We start from the raw sequence: 21,955 nt of genomic DNA, 5'->3' as shown, positions 1-21,955 counted from the left end.
GTAGTGCTGTTTTTTTTTTTTTTTTTTTCGCTTAACAAATAAAGCCCACGTTTTAATTCCACCACTATTATAACGTGGCAGTGTTCAAGGCTTAAATTAATGATTAAATAAAGGAAAATGTGGTTTCTCATATAATGTCAAATGTTGACTCTATGAAAAATGTTTTAAATTAATGCTAACAAAGCTAGCTTACTGGAGATTTTGACCACAAACCTTTTTGACTACTGCCAGCCGCCATTGTTGATAGGTCTAAAGACTAATTCTCAAAAACCCCATTTAACGGTAAAAGTTTTTTCATCACGAACACCAAGCTAGTCTCTGATCAGAACATGGGCAAGTCCTCCTTCTCTTCCCTTCTCTCCCTCTTCTTCTCCATCATTTTATCCATTGATTCAGCTGCTTCCTCCTGTCCCATGGATCTCAGCTACGTCGAAACATTCCCATGGGACACTTCATCCTGCCGCGACCCCAACGGGACACACTGCTGTCAGACCCTTCTCAGCCTCATCGGCATTGGGCTTGCGCAACACCTCAAAGACACCTCCACGTTCCAGCTCCCTGATGCAGCTTCTTCATCTTCTTGCCTTTCCGATTTCGAAACCAAGCTCGCCGCCTTGTCGATCCAGCCCTCCGTCGTCCCTCGCTGCTTTGAAAATTCAACCCAGTTCGTTGCTAATCGTTCAAGTTGTGCTGGAATCATAACAATCCAAGATTGGACTGAAAAGATCGGTCAAATGACTCAATTGGAGGCATCCTGCCACGGAGACTTGACAGGTACCATAGTTAACAAATTTAATTATTTAATTTGAAAAATTTTGCTTATTATTTCTTATTTTTTATCATTTTGTAATTATATCTATAAATTTTTAAAAAATGTCAAAGAATATAATTATAGAAGTGATAAAAGTAAAATTTTCTGTATTTAATTTATAGTTGGTGACAAGACATCATGATTGAAAATCAATGAATTTATTATTTGATTTATATATATTCTACCAGGTTTAACTCGGTGTGGCTCTTGCTCTGATGCTGGCATGAGGGTGGATTCCCAGCTGACCAGTTTGGACCCGAATGGCACAAAATGCTTTTACTTCACAGTCCTATACGCCGCCGGAATTGTTAATGAGTACGGCCCGAAGAACGTCAGCACTGCTGCTTGCGTTCTAGGCTTGCCATTGTCAAGCTCAGCAACAGACAAGTCATCGAATCATTTGAGCAGAGACACTTTACTGAAGTTGATTTTTGGATTTTTGGGTGCTCTTCTAGGCGTTTTGCTTGCTGTTGGGGTGATCATCCTGTACAGGAAACGACACAAGAAAGAAAGGCAAAACGCTTTGCATGAAGAATATGTGAGCAGTTTCAAAGCCGGCCTAGTGTTACCCAACACAGGCGCAAAATGGTTTCACGTGTCGGAGCTTGAGCGAGCCACGAACAGGTTTTCTCAGAGGAATTTGATCGGTCAAGGCACTTATGGGGTTGTGTACAAAGGAACTCTTTCGGACGGCACTTCGGTTGCGGTGAAACAAATTCTTGATTTGGGTTCGACAGGGGACGAAGACTTTTGCAATGAGGTTGACATCATTAGCAAAATAAGACACAGAAACCTCCTTTCTCTGCGAGGCTGCTGCGTTACAAGCGACAATCTCAATGGAAAGAGGAGGTTTCTGGTCTCTGATTTCATGTCAAATGGAAGCCTTGGTGACCAATTGTGTGAACATAGCAGGAAGCAATTAACATGGCCTCAGCGCAAGAACATAATTCTTGATGTGGCCAAAGGGCTTGCTTACTTGCATTATGGAATAAAACCGGCGATTTATCACCGAGACATAAAGGCCACCAACATTCTTCTCGACTCGGAAATGAAGGCCAGAGTGGCGGATTTCGGGCTGGCAAAGCAAAGCAGCGAAGGCCAGTCTCATCTCACCACCAGGGTTGCCGGCACGCACGGCTACTTGGCGCCAGAGTATGCTCTCTACGGGCAACTTACAGAGAAGAGCGACGTTTACAGCTTTGGGATTGTGATTCTGGAGATTATGAGTGGGAGGAAAGTGCTTGACACATCAAATTCTGCAGTGCTGCTCATCACGGATTGGGCTTGGATGCTTGCAAAATCAGGAAAAGTGGAAGAAATACTGGATGGGGGGATAAGAGAAGAAGGGCCAAAAGCTGTGATGGAGAGGTTTGTTCTTGTCGGGATGCTTTGTGCTCATGTTATGGTGGCTTTTAGGCCTACCATTGCTGTGGCGCTAAAAATGTTGGAGGGTGACATTGAGATTCCTAGATTACCAGACAGGCCATTGCCGCTTAGTCACGAGTCATTTAGATCTTCTCTGCAGTGGAGTACATGAACAATTCTCCAGTTTATAGTGTCATTCAACTCTGAAATCACACAGAATGCAATGTTAATTAGATAGAAGATGATCATAGTTTTAGCCATCTAAAATGTGAATAGGTTTCTTGCTGAGAAATGTTACCTCAGTGAATATTTTATTACATTGGATCCTTCAAGAAAAAGTTACCATCAATTTTGTCCTTCACTAAGAAAAGAAAAAAATTCATCAAGTTTTTTAGTGAGTTATAGTACCCAATCCATTAGAGTTGTACATGCATATGCAGTTATTTGCAATATTCGCATTCACGGCATCAAGATTTTACTTTTCGCATTTATACGATTATTATTTGTTATTCGCATATTAGGTAATGAACCATTTTAGTTTTTTAGGCCTTATTTTGATCTCTAGTATGACTCATTTTAAACGATTTTGAAAATAATTTAAGCCAATTTTTAGTATTTATGGTTTGTTATTATTTACTATAAGCTCTAATATTTTGATTTCACATAATTTTGCCTTTTCGCTTAGGTATTACACGAGGAAGCAACACAACAATCAAATCAATGTAAACATAATCTATGCATAATCCAAAATGACGTCGTTTTTATGAGTTTATTTAATATATATATATATATATGCTGATATGATTATTAACCGCATCCGTAAACTCTAAAACTATTATTTACGTTCACGTATGCAAATAAGAATTTTTGTTAACCATATCCGCACCCACATATATGAATAGTAAATAATAAATAATTACAAATAAAAAATACGAGCGGTTAATAGGTGTCGGATGGATAACTTAAGCTGTGATAAAAACATGTTTAGGTTTATTCTGTTTTTTTTTATTATTATTATTAAACACACAATACTCAATTTGATTCAACTCATAAAATACATTTATAACCAAAAAAAAAAAACTCGTAAAAGACATGAACACATAATGGGCCTGTTTGGTAACCAACTGCCTTTGAAACCCATTGCCTTTTTCCCATCACCAACAGTGACCGTTGGAGACAAACCTCTGCCACGCTCAGACAAACCAACTGCTCTTCTTTGAATTTTCCTCCCGTTGAAGCCTTGGTCCTCCCGCCCAGAAAATTCAGCTTCAGCAGAAACCATTTCCTAACGTGCGCCTTTCACCTCGCATGACCCATCCCCTCTTCTCACCTTTTCCCTTTCGTTCTTCTCTCTGTGCAGGCCATCAACGCCATCACGCCGTCAACCCCTCTTCATTCCGTGGCGATTACGAGCGCAGTGATTGCAATAGCGGGGGTGGTGCTGAGCTGGATCACCATCGAGATCGCCTGCAAGCCCTGCCTGGAGCAGGGGCGCAACGCCATCGACCACTCTCTCAACCCCGACTACGACCCCGACGACGACATTTCCTCCAACATTCGCGCCCCTCCCCACCTCCGATTTTCAAGGAAGCCTCGCCGATCCAACGGCCCCCGTTGCTTCTTTAGCTTCCTCTGCTCCCGTCAAGGCCGTCTGATCGCCACCACTATTGCATCACATAACTCATCGCCCCTCTTCTTCTCTGGTATTTTCCAAACCGCCATCATACAGTTTAAAGGAAAGGATATGAAAAAGTTTTCTTGGATTCGTGTATGTGCCCGTCGGTGTGATTATCTAATGTTTTTTGTGAGTTTGGGACGTTGGTTGACTGACATGAATTGTTTGACTTTAGATGATGTGAATGGAACAGAGATTGTTGCTTACATGTTCGTTGTTTTACCAATTGTATGAAAAATGTCAGACTGATTAGTCTGATTCTAATCTAAGAGAGTCTTTTATGACTTTGATTGTTATAAGTTAGGATCCTGTAACATAATTTATATGTTATTTATCAGCAATATTTTTTTCATTTTTCATTTTTTGTTTTTTTAGGCTGGGTATAATGGCAATTACCTCACCTCCATAATGAACGTTATGAGAAAAAAGAAAATGGTGTGTTTCAGATGAGATAGAGTGGAAAAGTCTTGAAAGAAAACTGGGAGTTTTGATTGTGAATATGAATTGAAGGAACACTTGGAAGGAAAGAAATGAAATGTGAGGCCAAGATGTTGAACATGGAGAGACAAGTAGACTTTGTGTTCTTGAAAGATTGAAGTTTGAGATAGGTTGTACTGGGGAAACATTCTTGAGCTTGGTGTTCACAGAGAAATATTGGTTATTGCTTTAGTGCACAATTTGGTCCTCCTTTTTTATCTTGAAAATTCCATTGATTTTTGTGGAAAGTTGGTTATTGCTTTAGTACACAATTATTATGTATATTTTTCAGCATGTTCAGTTTCTCATATTAGGCATCATGATCAGTTTCTCAGTTTCTCATATTAGTCATATTTCTGTTGAAATAAATTTAATTCCGCATTTGCTTATGTTGAACATAATTATGAATAATGTTATAATATTGTGTCGTTATTTGCTTCTCAATGTAGACACGTGTAAATGTCTACAACAAGTGATCTGTCAAGTGGTCCCCCGTTATGTCGCTGTGGAATTCCTGCACGTCTAAGGAACTCTAGGACCGAGACCAATCCCGGTAGAAAGTGGTACGGCTGTATTAACTACAAGGTAATTCCCCTTTTAACGATGAGTGCTTATATTTTGTTGTTAGTAGCCTATGACCCTTTCGCCTTTTTCATATCATCTAGAAACTCGGTGATTGTGATTTCTTCGAGTGGGCTGATAAGGATATTACTGGTTGCGAGAAGAGGTTAATGGAATACCTGCAACAAATGCAGGACAGATTGCATGCTGATAACGTTAGAGTTGAAGAACGTATTGAACGAAAGTGCCGTGAACATTGTGACCAACTTCTGCGGGAGTTACGGTCCAGTCAAAATAATGGGAATATGTTAAGGGTTGCGTTGTTAGTAGTAATATTGGTTTTAGCCTTTTATTTTAGTGGTTTTAGTGGACCTAGCAGTACCAAGTTGATGTTAAAATGACAATTATTTTAAGAAGTTTGACTGTACTAGTTTCCTGTATGAAGTTAACTTGTCTTTTTAGAAATTAAAAATGTCCATTCCATAAATCAAGTAGCACCAATCTTTAATCCTATTATGTGAATGTGTGGTGTTTGGAAATGCATATAGGTTTGCAGAGAGTGAGAGGAACTTGTATTTAAATTGTTTTATATGCTGTACCCTACAGACTACATCCTCAAACAGTAGAATTTGTATATTTGTTATGTAAACTTTGATTAGTAAAGTACTTCTTAGTTGTTACTCTTGTAGAGTTTGCTACAATGCATTATGTGACAATATCTTTACCAGGCATGAGAAGAACCTACGTTTGACCTTTAATGTGCATTTGACACATTAAAATTTGCTACAAGCAGGAACATACTTGAAAAACTGAGACAATAACTTGTGCCCTATGAGACAAATAGCGGAAGATTTCATATAGCCTTCGGTTGGTAAGAGAGAGAGAACAAAAACGAAGAAGCTTAATCACCACAAGAACTATTGCAGGTTAAATCACCATTTATTTCAAAAGCAAGCTTATAGAAAATGGTTGGTTTAATTATTTAATTAATATTCTAAGTGCTTGTCAAAGATAGAAACTTCTAAAACAGTTATCGTCCACACATCCAGCAAATGGAACCAAATTTCAAAATTTTCACACACATCCAGCAGCTTACTAAACCATCCATTTGGAACGAAGGTAACTCGGTCAGTCATCCAAGAGATGCAGAGAAAGAGGTTAATTGCGTTTTAAAGGCCGAACTGAACTGTAATTTTATAATTAACATTTTTACAAACTCTCCTAACACTTAATTTAATAATTAAATTTGTCTAACGCATACTACTCGAAATTCAACCATTGTTGGTGAATATGCCCTTGTACATTTTGGGTTTGCTTCATAGCGGGGTGATGCCATAATTACCAAGTTCGTGTATTTATATATAGAGTAAACTCTTCTAAAAATGAAATATATTGCAAGAATTATAGAAGACAAAGGGAGTAGAAGCCATAGACTGAATTTTATACGAAAAATACATATGGTCTGAAATGAGTATACTCCTCATTCGAAACTTACAAGTGAATTCTAAAAGCATGAGATTTTTAGAAACATCATCCCCACAAATACAACCCAATAATGGATAATGGCTTAAAGGTGACTCCACATACTTAAAGCCATTGCATCCCTCACTTTCCCCATATAAACAGCACTACCATCTGATTGGTCCGGTCGTTCCCCGGGTGCAACGTTTTCCGCCAGTCCCAATTCCTGCCGATCATCAACATCAACCCAGGGGTTCAGTTTCAGCAAAGCCTTCCGGAACAGGGGATCTGTCATCCCGTTGTATTTCCTAATAAAGTTATGCAAAGTGCAACACGCAATTACAAATAGGCGTTGGTATCGTAGCTTGTATGGCGGCATTTGATCTAAAATTGGAAACCGGTTCTTTAACACCGCAAAAGCTCGTTCCACGACCGTCCGGAGAGACGAGTGCCTATAGTTGAATAGCTCCCTCAAATTCCTAGGAAGTTCTTGGCCATCTTGAAATGTCGCCAAATGATAACGCTCACGTCGATACGGCGGTAAAAACCCCCGATAGCAACTATATCCCGAATCAACCAAGTAGAATGAACATGCACATCACGTACAAATATCAATTTGTAATTATCCAAAACTACAATAACGGGGATTCTTAAATGTTACATATGAAATATTTGTGTCGTCTATTACCTTCTTTAGGGGTTGGAAAGCGTAGTGTTAGATCATTCACACACATGGTAAAAATTCGTGCGTCGTGCGCACTCCCCTCCCAACCAGCGTACACAAATGTGAAGCACAGATCTAGGTCTACAACACACATGACGTTTTGAGTGGTTGTATGTTTTCTACCTCGGTACGTGGTGTTATCCTCACTGGGCACCTTCACATGAATGTGCGTGCCATCAATAGCATCTATACATTCCTGCAATTAATATATTTTTTGTTAGTATAGTGCGATATTTAATAGCACTAATTCGAAGCTGTATTTTCTGGACTTCGGAAAAAATGACAAAGCATTGCTCACCGTAAACCATGGGTAGAAGTTCCCATTTCGGGCAACGACAGGGTGTGGCTTCATTGTCTGCGTGGGTTGGATGATTGTTTTACCTAGCCTACAAATGGCTTTGCATGTCCTTTTACAGTATACGCTCACAGTATGCAACGATCGTTGGAGCCGATCAGACACGTCCCTCTGCGACCAATTGTGTGACATTATGAGGCAAAATACAGCCACTTGCTCTGTGATCTTCACATATCGACTGCTTTGCAAGAAGCCATTCTGCTTTAATGTGTTACAAAGCGCAAGATATGTATCAGGCCACATTCTAAAGCGCTCGTAGCATGTTCTCGGGTTGGGATTTGTTAACACCCAATAAATCCACATAGGGCCCGTTAGCTCAGACGTTCTTTGAGGTATAGGACGCCTTTGTCTTTCTTCAAGTTGTTCCTTCCACTCAGCTATCCTGATGAACATTTGCGCAAGCTGTAACTCAACTTCTACAGTTTCGGGATCGTTGATAAAAGCGTCATCATTGCTTCCAAGCGATGATGCTATTGATTCTCTATCTGAATCATCCTCATCACCCCACGATGCATCAGAATCGGAACATGCGTCCAATTCGTCCTCCCAATTTGGATTTTCAAAACTTGATGGTCCAGCATTATCCATTTTGGCAGCTCTGATGTTCATTAGACAATAGTTGAGAAATATTCAGATCCAATATTAGAACATAAAGCATATGCTGTCAAATATTTTCCAGACACAACAAAACAAAAGTACTACAAATATATAAATATGAAGAAGAAAAAAACAACTGACATATATAAATAGTGCTAATTAAAATGTCGATGGAATTAAGATAAAGACAATGTCTAGAACATAAAGCAATAGTCTGAAAATATCTAAAGGATTAGCACAACAACTAGATAACGAAAGTGCGAAATCACAGATCCTTCATATTAATCCCTCGCATGACCCATCCCACCCTTTTAATCGGGTCCATGCCAATGAATACCCTTGCCCTTGTCCTGTCGGTGAAGGAATTGGCAGCCCTCCAATAATTTTCCTCCGTCACAGGATGCTCAGCCGCCACTTCGTTCAGGACCGCCATCGCCTCTGCGATTATATCTGGTTTACTAGTAGCGGATGACCCTTTGGCTGTCTGTAACTTGCAATTAAGCAAGTCAAATTCTCTCTTCATTTCCGACCATTCACTAGACATTTTCCCAACTTCCAATTCCTCAGTGGTCGTGTTAGTACGCTTGCTGCTCTGGGAGGAATTGAGGGGTGTTGCACGGCGCTTACCCTTGTTTGGTGGCATTGACATGCCAGGGCGGGGCATGTCAAGCTCTTCCAAGTCGATCACGGCACAAGGATTATTTAGGTCAAGCAACGGGTTGTCATCGCCGCGTTCGTCATCAGTGTCTGGCGGATCTTGTGTGCTGGCGTGGGCTAACTCTCCCGTGGCATATGATCCCGCAAATATGGAGGTCAACAATGGGAAGAGGCGCGGCGGATTGTACTTGAATTTGTAATATTTATCCGCACCAAACTCCTTCAAAACAAACAAAATATGAAGCAATTCGTAAGTTTGTAATGAAATATTTAATATGAAATTTATATGAAAAAAATTTGTTGATACTTACAAATTTCAGTTGCTCCCACTTGTCATCGCTATTGGTGACCGTGTTTGTCGTGTAGTCCCAACCAAAGCCTGTACCCACCTTCCCACTTAGGAGCATAGTGAAATCTTTGTGACATTGTTTTAAGCCTCCTATTTTATTAGTCACTTGTCGGGTGGTGTAACAACAATTGTCGATACGATTGTTGAGGTCATCCGTGATTTTGTTCACGTGGCTACCGAATGAAGGCCTAACTCCTTTTTGGGCAAGCCCTAGCAGAATGAAGATCAAGTGTTCCTCATTTTCCCGAGACCATACAGCTGGTGGGGCCCTGGGCTGACTCAAACCCTTAGCCTGGTGCTTCCTTGGAGATTTTCGGGGGGGTACCGATATTGTTCATCTATATGAGTGGAAATAACACATTTTTCGTATATGTGAAAATCATAAGCTTAAATAATATGCTACGAACTAACACATCTGAAAATATGATAGCATTAAATTTTCAAGCCGTCTGAATGTCATGTACTTAAGGCCAATACAAATCTGAACTCTAAGCATAGTCATCAAACTTAAGCAAGATAGTGTCTATTATAACATTCATATAACCTAAGTTTATATGTAAGAACCACCCAATAAAATTACGTGCATAACAGTAAGTTATAAAAGTAAAGGTTAAAGCAGGATAGGATGGCCCTATTTTAGCAAACTTCAAATTCGCAGAAAAATCAAATGGGTGTAGAATATCGGATGACCCTTTTTTTTAAATGGTCAAATTACCTATTTAATTAACAAGTTTATATGCTACTTAAACCAGATTACTAAAATTAAAAATTAAATGAAAAGTTTAAAAAGTACTGCATTCTGTCCTCTTGATTAAGTACACAAAAAGGTATTAAACAAGAAACTATAAACTTCCGTCACTGCAGCAAGTTCCTCACACTCCAAACTAGGTACAAACAATAAAACAACAATCATAGTCCATAGAACTCAAAAGGCAGCCCCAGATGTGCAACAGAGGACGGTACACAAATCATTTACAATGTTACTCTTTAACATATCATGTTTTAATGCTACTTTTTACACCATTTAATCATTTATCACATAAATTTTCCTGTCAACAACATTGAACAAATGTCACTCAAAACCGCAGCACCAAACAAGATTGGAAACCATGCAATTCTCATATCGATAAAATGAGTAAAATATGGTACACAGACACAGTGTAGGCTTTAAACTATAAGCTTAAATATATACTGGTGCACAATTCAAAATCAGTGTTACAATAATAATAATAATTAATGCTTAGGATAATCATCAGTTATTGTTCTATCCAACTCCATGTGGTTGAGTCTTTGTAAGTTCGTAGCCCTTCTTGATTAAGTAGGAAACAACAAACAAACAACCATCAACTAATCATTTCTCAGAGATGACAAAAAGAAAAGAGGGGGGGGGGGGGGGGGGGGGGACCACCATGAGTTCATGTTTTTGTAAGTTCCTAAGCCGTCTAAATTTAGTAAGATATGACCATACTAACAATTATTTACTAGCTATATTAATCGTATCAACTAACAGTATTAACGGAAAAAGGTAATTGTGTACTTAATAAATTCAGTATCCATCGACCAGCAAATGGAAAATGATCATGACATTATAGGTTCACGTAGGCAAAGAATTAAGTACACTACAAATGGGTATCAATATCCTAAATGTGCATAACATAATATGCACGTCAAAGCAAATAACTTCAGAATCTACAGGCACCAAAAAAGGCATTTAATATGATCATAACAGCGTTAGTCAAAGATCAACCAATTTCTCTAACTACGTAAAACCAGATAACAAGACTGACATAGAAAGGAAACAAAGTAGACATAAAACAATTGTTTAGAAACAAATAAAATTATACCGTATTGCGTGCTAGAACCACTTATAGAGCTATCCACATTGGACCTTGAAGACATGCAGCTCCCAGTGAACCTAAACTTAATCCAACATCCTGTCCCCTCAGCTTCTCCATCTTTCTTCTTCCTTCCCTTTGATTTTTCAACGTCCCAAGCCCCAACCCCAATAGCATCAGGACCTAATCCCATCTCTCGAAAAATCCCTAAGCTAACTCCCATCTCTCAGAAGTATCACATTCCACCACTCAAAGCTGGTTTAGCACATTCCTCCAAACCCAAGAACATCAAAATGCACCAAATAACACTAACAATCAAAACCCACCAAAAACAAATCCCACCCGGAAAGAAAAAACCGTTCAAACAATCAAAATTCAACAACACCCATTAGAGCAGACCTACCCTTAATTAGGAGAACCCAAAATGACTCAAACCCATGTGAAAAGAAAACAGGTTTGGAATGCTAGAATGCTCCAAATGGGCGAGACCCAGACCACAAAATAATAATAATTAATGCTTAGGTTTTGAAAGGGAAATCTAAGTTGATCTTGTGTTTGTGTTTGTAATTGTTCTTACTCAACTATTAAACTAAAAATAGCATAGTCAAGAGGAAATTGTCCTGTTTCAGTAATTGGCACAACAAGCAGTTTAAGATATGATGAAAAGCCTGAACGTATAATTCATCTATATTAACTACAAAATCCATTCTCTAAGACAAGCACCCACTAAAACGTGCCAGAAATAGAAACCCTACATAATAGGGGAACTTACCTTGCTACGGGATCTAGTGACTGGACCTGCGAATGTAGGTCTTGCAGAACTCGGTTTCCCCTTCGTCCCGTTGATGGCCCGCCCCGGATGGCAGCTTCTTCGTAACCCCTCCCTCTTACTGCCGTTCGTAGTGCTCGTGATCCTTTGCTTGCCCATGCTGCAAATGAGGGCAAGGGACTCGAGTTATGTAGGACTCTTGGTGGTACGGAGGTCAGACTAGGATGAAGAGATGGTTGAGACCTATCGTTCAGAGGGCGTGTAGAGTGCAGATTCTGGGGAGGTGATGGGGAGATCTGTAAGTAGATTTCCGTCGACCTAAGTTGATAGGGGGAATTAATTTGGTGGTTGGGGTAATAAGGGATAGAGGTGAGGAAGGATTGGGGATTCTCTCGGTTCCGTACCGTTCTGAAATTTCTGACCGCTGTTTGAATTTAGGCGCATGGCTGGGTTAGCGTTTGGCTCGAAAATGATAAGCCTACCTGCTTTGCCTTTATCCGCCTGTGACTGAGGGGATATGGAGGGAGGAGATCACTTGACAGGAGAGAAAAGAGCTGGAGAGGGGTTGATCGCGTGATGGCGTTGATGGCCTGCACAGAGAGAAGAACGAAAGGGAAAAGGTGAGAAGAGGGGATGGGTCATGCGAGGTGAAAGGCGCACGTTAGGAAATGGTTTCTGCTGAAGCTGAATTTTCTGGGCGGGAGGACCAAGGCTTCAACGGGAGGAAAATTCAAAGAAGAGCAGCTGGTTTGTCTGAGCGTGGCAGAGGTTTGTCTCCAACGGTCACTGTTGGTGATGGGAAAAAGGCAATGGGTTTCAAAGGCAGTTGGTTACCAAACAGGCCCAATAGTCTTCTCACAGAGAAAACAGCAAGTAGAAGTAGTAATATTAGTAATATATCCCTATGAATTGGAGCCAATCGGGAAGGGATTAAAGCCCTCCTGCACCGTTTTCTGTAATGGCCAAAACAGCGGTTTAGGGAGGTTATCCCAGTCATACCAATCCCATCCATCACACTTGCCTGGCTCAAGGTTTTGGGGCACTTGCTCAGCATCTGCCAACACTGCACGCATTAAGACAGTTACGTAGTGGGACGGTTTTGGATCCTTTAGAAAGAGGTTGTTTGTGACTGTTAAAAACTCTACTTTCTCGATGTCCAATCCTGTTTCTTCCATCGATTCTCTGGCAGCACATTCCTCAAAGCTCTCCCCGAACTCGAGGTGGCCGCCTGGGGGAGCAAAAGTGGAGTCACCGTCGGAGGAGCGGCGCCGCCCCAAAAGAACCGCTTTCCCCTTCAACAAGAACACCACCACCGCCACTCTTGGCACCGGCGCCTCCGCACCCGCCGCCCCTTTCTCCATTCCCCCGACCAGAGCAACTACTCCTCACCCTCTTGCTTTTAATTTGGTCGATATCCCGACCCCCTTAGGTTTATTGTACGTGTTAAGTAGGTAATGAAATTTCAGTTGACCCAGTCAAAATCAATACATCCTCTTCACGCGGTACCAACCGACCTTATTGACCAAATTTTTTGTCTTGTGGCTTGCGGGACAAGTTATCTCATGGTCAAAATAAGTTTTTTTTTTTTTTTTTTTAACCATTTTGTCGAGACAATCCAATAAAAACACACAAAAATATAATTTAGTAACCTCACTATAATATTAAAAAAAAAAAAATTGTAAGTAAACAGTATTCACTAACTCACCAAATGATTAAAATATCATTAAATTTATTTTATTTTTCTTCTTTTATTTATTTATTTATTTATTCCCATTCTTTACCACACTGTCGATTATCTTCGGTTCTCTCCCTTGTAATTCTGATTGTTGAGTAATGGCTTGATAAAAAAATTGATGAAAAACTTGAATATATTTTTTAATCTTACGGTTTTTGAGGTTTTGGGTCATTTTAGTTAGTTGTGTGGCTTTTTCCTATGTTTTCTTAGTATCCAAATAGAAATGTTCTAAAATTTTAATATGAGAGTACATTTTCCAATTCATAAATATCACCATTAGAAAAAAAAAAACAAAAAAAAAAAAACAAAATTTTAAAAATATGACCATTAGAAAAATATAAACATTCAAAAAAGATTATAGAAAAAGAAAAAAAAAATTACTTAAATGGAATAGTAGTAGTGGATAGCTAAAATGATGAGGCTATTAGAAATGCTCTTATATGACTTTTTTAAAATTTGATGATGTGACGGTAAAAATTAATCTTTGAATTATCACTTGTAAGAAAAAAAATAGTTATTTTTACTGTTACATTATTATAGTTATATGACCATTATATAGTAATATACTAAATAGCATTACTTCAAGATTTAATGTTATTGCATCTAATGATATAAATGATGTCCTGTCATATAAAGTTTTTGAATGATATTCTAACATATTATCGCATTACGTAATTTATACACTAAATACAATATTAAATATTGATTACAAAATGAGGAATAAGATTATCTCAATTTCAAATAAAATATATAATATCTATTTTATAGTCAATAATTAAAGTTGACGTATGTAATGATGTATATAAAGTCAATATTAGTACATCTTTTAAAAAAAGTAAATAATGAAAAATTATGTATACTGTTAGATACACAAACTTTAAATCTGAACCATGAAATAGATACCATCAATTTCATTTGAAATGGAAAGAGCTTGTGGGCATGCGATGGCAACCAGTTGTATTTCCTGGGCAATTAAATATGTTATCAATCAAGCCTTTAGTCGGGGGTTTCTTGGGCTTGATTTGGGCTTTCTTTCAAACTAAACTCCAGCTCCGATCCAAGCAATTTGGAAAGCTTGGGCTTTAGACAGGCCGCTACACTCACACCCAAAAGCTTATGGGGGGTGCATTTCAGGTGCACAGAGCAAACATTTCCCAAAGCTTACACTCATTTTTTACACCATGACGTGGCATTCCACACCAGTTTTTTTTTTTTTTTTTTTTTTTTTTTTTTAATTTTTTGGGCCCACAAGGAAGATCAGTGCCCCTGAACCACCCGGCACCACCACCCCGGAACACGCTAGCACGCACTGCCACCTCCAAGACAGTCACCGCTGAGCGTCCACTTCCGAAGGCCATGGATGGGCGGCAACTGAGGTCGGGAAAATCTGGCCGGAACCTAGGCACACCGGCGTGGGTTTGAGAGATCCGGCTGGAAAACCACGCCGTCCAGATCCCGAACTGCCCAGATCCGGCCAAGCGTCTCGATCCAAATCCAGATCCGACCAGAAAACCACGTCGTCCAAAGCCCGAACCGCCTAGATCCGACTGAGCATCCCGACCCGTCATCCTGTAATGCTTTTGTTTCTTTTTGGTAATTTTTGTAGATATATTTGTGATGGAAGATTAGAAATGGGTAGAGAAAAAAATGAAATTGTATTGAATTATTGAAAGATAGGCCGATTCGAGTTCAATAAAACTCCATTACAGGGAGATTCGAGCTCTTCCCTTAGCTCCAAAAAACAGTTCCAAACTCTTCATACAATCGATAACCTTTCTTTCTCATACATTGGGCTTTTATACTCTCAACCCACATCTGCTAACTAACTAATAAAAGCCCAACTATCTAATTAACAAAAGTTTAAAGTCTTACTATTACAATTATATCCCTTATACTATTATATCACTTACACATCCCGATCCCACCGGCCTTCCAAATCGCGTCGTCCTGAGCTTCTTCGCCGGCCGGAGAGAACGAGAGAGAGAGAGAGAGAGAGAGAGAGAGAGAGAGAGAGTTAGTTTTGTTTTTAAAAAGAAGAAAACAAAAGAAGAAGAAGAAGAAAAAAAAATCTGATGTGGAAATTCCACATCAGGTTGTAAAAAATTGGGTGTAAGGGTTTGGGAGTAAGTCTAGCATTTTCCTTCTTTTGTAGAGAAGGATGCGTTTATTTGGTGACCGCAATGTCTCTCTGGAACTGGAAGTCCTCCACTTCTTTGAGCTCCACCGAAGCTAATTGGTAATTCCACTTCTTTCTTTTTAAACTTGGTCTTATTCTTCGTCATTTGTAGATTGTCCCCAAGCTTTACCAGCTTGGAATAATGGCGTATGGGCTTTATTTTGTACACGTACGAATGTGGTAGACCAGGTGTTTGATGAAATTTCTCTTTGTCACTGAAATGCGTCTCAGTAACAACAGCACATCTTCAATTTCATAGAGGTCTAATTCAAACGATGGGATTGCGCATTCTGGGCCATTACCCTGTATCCCATTCCATTGGGAAGTAAGTTTACAAGAAATGAAAAGGCTAGCCTTGATGCCCCATTGAACACTTTCTGTTTTTGTTGTTCGGTTGATTTTATGAAAATCGCAATGAAGCATGGTTGCCCCTTTTTTCAGGATCTTGATTGGTTTATGAATTTTCAGAATAACTTGCTTGCCTCTTTTAAAGGTCCTGAATATAATGCTAAGAAGTAGCTTTCGTATTTCCTAAGTAACCTTGTTCGTTATTCAGTTTGATAATGATAGAGTGCAGTTGCCTCTTCAGAGTTTAAATGAACACCATCTGTCTGTTGTATCATTGTAAATTGATATGTTCCGTAGGGATTAAAAAAACAAAAAAAATTCTCATTCAGGAGCAAACTATGGTTATCCACTGATCTGATCATAGATTTCAATTGTAGTAGAAGTTAAGCTTATATTAATTCAGTCAATTGTTTTTTTGTTGCTTTGGAAGTAACCTTTCACATTGTGAAAACAGAGAGAGAGTAGTCAATCACAATAACAACATGCCTAAGAATATGATGTTATTCTTTGTTCTTTGAGGTAATTGATACTGAACTTCTGTCTTTTCCCGCAGCTCATCCCAGATGGCCTAGTCAAAACTTGCATTATGACATTTGATGGGGAATTTTATGCTGCCGCCTTGGATGTTTTCTTGTTTCTACAAAGTGGTTTAGAATGATTCCTCCTGTTTGAGAGACTAATTCTGCCTTTCTTCAGGTAGTGCTTTAGATATCAGTGTAGGAAAGCTTTCCACTCTATGCAATGATAAACACCTCTTATATGTATTTGAGTGTTGGGATGTCGGTCCTTGTTCCACAAATAAGTTGCAATATCATTATGTCAATGTATTAATCTGTAATAACTAATGTTGTTGGTCCTTTTTCTACAAATACGCTGGGATATCAAATGTCAATGTGTTAATTTGTAATAACTAATGTTAAGATATTTCCACACGCCCCTTGTAGTGCAAATAATCAGGAAGAAACGGCCTGAGAGGGTGAAGGTAATTTTCTTTGAATATTCAACCATGATATTAATGTCACTCATTTTATTTTCAGTGCCTCAGGTGAATTGTGATTCTCAGTTCAGTTTGACAATATGATTAAAATTTGCAACTGCCGCAAGAAACTATTTTTGGAAGGGATGATGCTAACCAGAATGTTCAGTTCTAGTGAACTAACAGGAGAGGTTTCAGATCCAATGAAAAGAATTTGTGAAACTATGATGTCTTGCCCGGCATTAGCTCTTGATACTGCACTTAACCAAAGTGGAATTAGAGTTTCTCCAGATATAGTTGAGGATGTCCTCAAGAGATTTGAGAATGGTGGTATGTTGGCATATCGGTTCTTTGAATGGGCTGGGAGACAACGAAATTATGTGCACAGTGTCAGGGCTTACCACACCATGATCCAGTCTCTGGCCAAGATAAGGCAGTATCAGATCATGTGGGATCTTGTGAATTCTATGAGGAACAAGAGCATGCTAAATGTTGAGACATTTTGCATTATAATGAGAAAGTATGCCAGGGCTCAGAAGGTGGAGGAGGCGGTTTACACATTTAATGTCATGGAGAAATATGATATCCCCCCAAATCTAGCAGCATTCAATGGCCTTCTAAGTGCTTTGTGCAAGTCCAAGAATGTGAGGAAGGCTCAGGAGATCTTTGACAGTATGAAAGATCGATTTGTTCCCGACTCAAAGACTTACAGTATATTGCTTGGGGGGTGGGGAAAGGCTCCAAATCTGCCCAAGGCAAGGGAGATTTTCCAGGAAATGGTTGACATGGGTTGCGACCCTGATATAGTGACCTTTGGCACCATGGTTGACGTTCTTTGCAAGGCAGGAAGAGTTGATGAAGCCGTTGAAATTGTTAAAAAGATGGATACCGGGGCTTGCAAGCCAACATCTTTCATTTATAGTGTTTTGGTTCATACGTATGGGATAGAAAATCGGATTGAAGATGCTGTAGGTATGTTCTTAGAGATGGAAAGGAATGGAATTAAGCCTGATGTGGCATCGTACAATGCATTGATTAGCGCTTTCTGTAATGTAAACAAGTTAAAGAATGTGTATAGGGTCTTAAATGATATGAACTGCAAGGGTGTTACTCCCAATTCAAGGACCTGCAACATTATTCTAAATAGTTTGATCTCCCGCAAAGAGACTGATGATGCATTTAGAATCTTTCGCAGGATGATCAAGGTATGTGAACCAGATGCAGACACATATACAGTGATGATAAAGCTGTTTTGTGAAAGGGATGAGCTGGATATGGCTCTTAAAGTGTGGAAGTACATGAAGTTGAAGCAGTTTGTTCCAAGCATGCATATATTTTCAGTTCTTATAAATGGATTGTGCAAGAAGGGGAATGTTACCAAGGCTTGTGTATTATTGGAAGAGATGATAGAAAAGGGAATCCGACCATCAGGTGTGACATTTGGGAGGTTAAGACAATTGCTTATAAAGGAAGGAAGAGAAGATGTACTCAAATTTCTTCAGGAGAAAATGAACCTTCTGGTCAAGGAGCCTTTATGTGATTGAGAAGCCTTGTCTAGCAACATATTAAAATTAGAGCTGCTTATATTGTTGATCCAGCGTGCAAGTGATTTGGAGTTGTGATGCTGGTTACTGCTTAGTAATAAGAGAAAATACCATCTTTTGCAGGTCTGTGCTCTTCCCTCCATCACTCTGGATTTTCTAACCACTTGATTGGATTGCCTAGTTTAATGCTTTCCATTCAAAACCTGATTTGACATTCCTTTTTTTAGTAGGATATGTTTTGACTAATGAAATCATCCTCACTGACAATACATTCTTCCTCGAGCAGATCATTGTTGACGGCACCATAGAGGACATTACAGAGTACGTAAATCAATTGAAAGGATCAGGAAGTTATACATTTGATGAAGCGTCTTGAAGAAAAACAAGTTCTGAAAAATAACGAAGTGGGAAAGAGTAAAAATGATTTCGAAGTTTTCAGACTAGAAGCCAGAAGGGAAGTGTTTGTATGAATTATGTAGATCTGTCTTTTAAGTATTAATTATATTTGATCAAACAAGTATAATTGATTTTTCATATTTTCTGCCTACATTGCCAATTGATATTAATTAGGTGGATATGGATGTTTTGAAAATTGAAACCCAAAGGAACCGAAAATTAATAAGTTAGAACCTCTGCTTGTTTTGAAATATGAACTTATAGCAATGAGCAAATCACATAAATGTTTGTACTAGTTTAAGGCATAATTTTTATGGAGCGGCTCCCTCCAATTTTTGAGCCTCCCGTATCCTTTCATTTTTAAATGAGACCCTCCAACCCCACCCACCAACGGTTGAAACCCTGTTGAAGCTCCGTCCAAGTCTTCCACCCCTTCAAGTCCTCCTAAACCATCTACTGCTATTTTGTTTGGGTTTTGGATGCCAGATCTATTGCAATCCCTCCACCTTCACCAGCTATGCGCCTCTCCTCCACCCTCCACCCTCCGCTAATCCCCACTCCTGCGCATGCATGCCACAACCGTCATGGCACAAGTGGGTTGCACGTGCCGTCTCCCCTTTTGGTTCCATCCGGTAAATATGAAGGTTCTCTATTCTGCTTTTCTAGCTTTCTTCTAGTGAAGCCTTTTTAGGCAAAGAAAATTCCCGAAACAGATTCAGACCACTAAATATAGTATTTGCAGTTATTTGTCTTATAATCCTTGGCGAAGATTCCTTTTACTATTTGTTTAGTTATCTCTTAGTCTCACTAGTTCCTTTAGAAAATGATCTTAAACTAAGAAACTTTTGGGTACCTTCAGCTGCACTACTCCTTTCTCCATGGGCCAGGGCCACTAAACCAGCATTGCTGACAGCTTTTCCGCTCACTTCGTCCAGGATCCTCTCCAAGGTGTGAAAAAGACTTGCTTTGGATTTTTACAAAGGATGGAGTTCTTTTTTGGCCTGTTTTATTTTTGGTTTATGTAGTTTTCTTGTTTGGCTTCTATTTGTTGTTGTAGTTCTTGTTTCGAGTAAAAAAAAAAAAAAAAAAACAATTGTTAAAAGGAATAAGTCATTCATTCAAAGATATTGGTGAAAAGATGTTTTTGTCATGTAAAATGGAGCGGTGAAGTAAAATGATTTAATTCAAGTTAGAGGGAGTGAAAAAAAAAGGTAGAGGCCCAAAATAACATGGGCAATTAGGAAGACGACAGGATAATAATTTAGATAGGATAGAATGGTTGACAACTTGACAAGAACATTGACCCAAAATACTCATTAATTTTCTTCAAAAAAAAAAATAAATCATTAATTAATAGGATCCATAGGCGACTTTATTTTAATTAGTATTAAAGTTGATTTTGTTGAGTAAGCATTATTAAATCACTTCTTTTGAGTGGTTCATCTGCCTACAATAGGTGGTTTGGTCCACCGATTATGAGAGTAGACTAAGTAGTTTGGCCACTTCAAATATCTAGTTTAAGAATAGTCGAAACACTAATTTTAACTAAAAGAATGGTTCAACCGCTCACCACCCTTTGCACAATTAGTCATCCTCATTTATTTATTTTTATTTGTTGTCATAATTAGGCTGTTCATTTAAAATGAACTGTTTACATGACAAGTGTTGCACCAAATCTCAACCCATTAACCATTTAGTGCTTGAACGGCAAGAACAGCACTTGGACTGTTCTTATCATATCTTGGGCTATTTTTTAGCAGAATTTATATCCAAATAATAATGTCTTGTCTTGTGCCAAAAAAATATTGCCTTTTGTTCATCTTTTCAGACGACCCAATATGAGATGCTTCTTCAGTATATCAATTTTTTTTTTTTTTTTTTTTTAATTTTTAATTTTTTATAATAAGTACATCAAACAAGAACTACAATCAAGTACAACAAAAAATGAAGCAGCCCAACAATAAGCCCTAGAATAATCAGGATAAATATAAATTAAAAGAAAATGCATAAAATAAATAAAGCGGACTTATAAATTCTTAGCACAAACACCAAAAAAGGGGACCTCCATTTAAGGTGGTTAAACAAGGCGTGAGCAGGGGCATGACTGTATTGAGACCCTTCAATTCTACCGAAACACACAGTGCAAAGGATGCAAATAGGGGCACGATTCTAGAGATACCCTTCAACCCTATCCAAAATATCTCTTGGAAAACAAAAACAACGAAGATATAATAAGTCTAGAAAAACCAAAAGCAACACTTCAAGACCAAAAAACAAGGGTGTCGGCTGAGATGAGCGACTTAGCAGTGGAGCATGGTGGAGACATGTTGGCACCAGGGGCACGAAGGGCGGCATTGGAGAGCGGAGAGGTTGACAAAGACAGTGGCGTGACGCGCTTCCTTGAACTTCAAAACTGACGAGGGAGCAAACCATTGGAGGGAACTGTGTGCGGATTAAAAGCGAAGATCGAAGGTGGTGGAGTGGAGAGAATGAGGTGGTGGAGGAGTTGACGTAGTGCTTGAGGAAGGAAGAACTGCAAAAACAAAGCAAAAAGATAGAAGGGGGATGAAGAACATGAAGAAAAATCACAGAAAAGAAATAGGATTAGATCCCATCCCATCAGATAGATCGCTTGATAATGTATAAGGCCTCACAAGATGCGAAAGGCTCTAGAGAAGACTCTAGACAGGAAAGGGAAGACACAAAAGCAGTAAAGGAAAGAGCAGAAAATGATAAACCAGCCATAAAAGACTGGTGGAAGAAAAAACCATAAAGTGGAGGGGCAGAGGAGGGAAGAACCTCCTCCGCAGGACAGCTTGCAAAGGAGGGGCCCTAGACTTCTGATATTACATTAAAAAATGTCTCTTGCAAGTATTCTAGTTCAGCGCTGTGCCTTTGTGACATCCATCCGGGCATGTTTCCCCGGCAAGTCAACTACTGGCTGCATCCAGTTCATTTTTTTCCCCTCTCAAGAAACACCGTTTATAGGCATTTCTTTGCTGCAACTTCTAGCTTTTATTTTATTTTATTTTTGTTGAGAAAATTGCACAAGGAAATACAAGTATGCGAATTTCTAGTTCATGTTCATATATTAATACTAGTCTGAAAGAGCATTGTCATGTTTTCACAGGTATGACTCCTGAC

The 21,955-nt window shown here is 39.0% G+C and overlaps 4 protein-coding genes across 5 annotated transcripts; 3 read left to right on the top strand and 1 right to left on the bottom strand.

Annotated features, from left to right (window-relative positions):
• Positions 1-269: 269 nt before the first annotated feature.
• LOC133867176 (probable receptor-like protein kinase At1g11050) lies at positions 270-2,493 on the top strand. Its single transcript, XM_062303873.1, has 2 exons — positions 270-774; positions 1,000-2,493. Exons 1-2 carry the CDS (start codon positions 330-332, stop codon positions 2,346-2,348), a joined length of 1,794 nt encoding a protein of 597 aa, XP_062159857.1. The 5' UTR covers positions 270-329; the 3' UTR covers positions 2,349-2,493.
• A 786-nt stretch (positions 2,494-3,279) lies between these two features.
• Positions 3,280-4,882, top strand: LOC133866103 (uncharacterized). The gene is made up of 3 exons (XM_062302660.1): positions 3,280-3,339; positions 3,537-3,879; positions 4,778-4,882. The coding sequence occupies exons 1-3, from the start codon at positions 3,280-3,282 to the stop codon at positions 4,852-4,854; spliced, it is 480 nt and encodes a 159-aa protein (XP_062158644.1). The 3' UTR covers positions 4,855-4,882.
• Positions 4,883-12,487: 7,605 nt separating this feature from the next.
• Positions 12,488-13,048, bottom strand: LOC133867092 (nudix hydrolase 1-like). Its single transcript, XM_062303775.1, has one exon. It carries the CDS (start codon positions 12,995-12,997, stop codon positions 12,539-12,541), a length of 459 nt encoding a protein of 152 aa, XP_062159759.1. The 5' UTR covers positions 12,998-13,048; the 3' UTR covers positions 12,488-12,538.
• A 2,280-nt stretch (positions 13,049-15,328) lies between these two features.
• Positions 15,329-18,960, top strand: LOC133866592 (pentatricopeptide repeat-containing protein At1g77360, mitochondrial). Of its 2 annotated transcripts, XM_062303163.1 has the most exons (4): positions 15,329-15,607; positions 16,449-16,591; positions 16,933-18,538; positions 18,702-18,960. In XM_062303163.1, the coding sequence occupies exon 3, from the start codon at positions 16,973-16,975 to the stop codon at positions 18,413-18,415; it is 1,443 nt and encodes a 480-aa protein (XP_062159147.1). In that variant the 5' UTR covers positions 15,329-15,607; positions 16,449-16,591; positions 16,933-16,972; the 3' UTR covers positions 18,416-18,538; positions 18,702-18,960. The 2 variants fall into 2 exon arrangements, with proteins under 2 accessions (XP_062159147.1, XP_062159148.1); XM_062303164.1 differs by lacking the exon at positions 16,449-16,591 and having other exon boundaries at positions 16,941-18,538.
• Positions 18,961-21,955: the final 2,995 nt, after the last annotated feature.

This window comes from Alnus glutinosa, chromosome 4, assembly GCF_958979055.1.
Source record: "Alnus glutinosa chromosome 4, dhAlnGlut1.1, whole genome shotgun sequence".
In the NCBI taxonomy this organism is placed as follows: domain Eukaryota; kingdom Viridiplantae; phylum Streptophyta; class Magnoliopsida; order Fagales; family Betulaceae; genus Alnus; species Alnus glutinosa.
The sequence above is the reverse complement of the archived record's forward strand: the minus strand, read 5'-3'. Positions and strand labels throughout refer to the sequence as shown.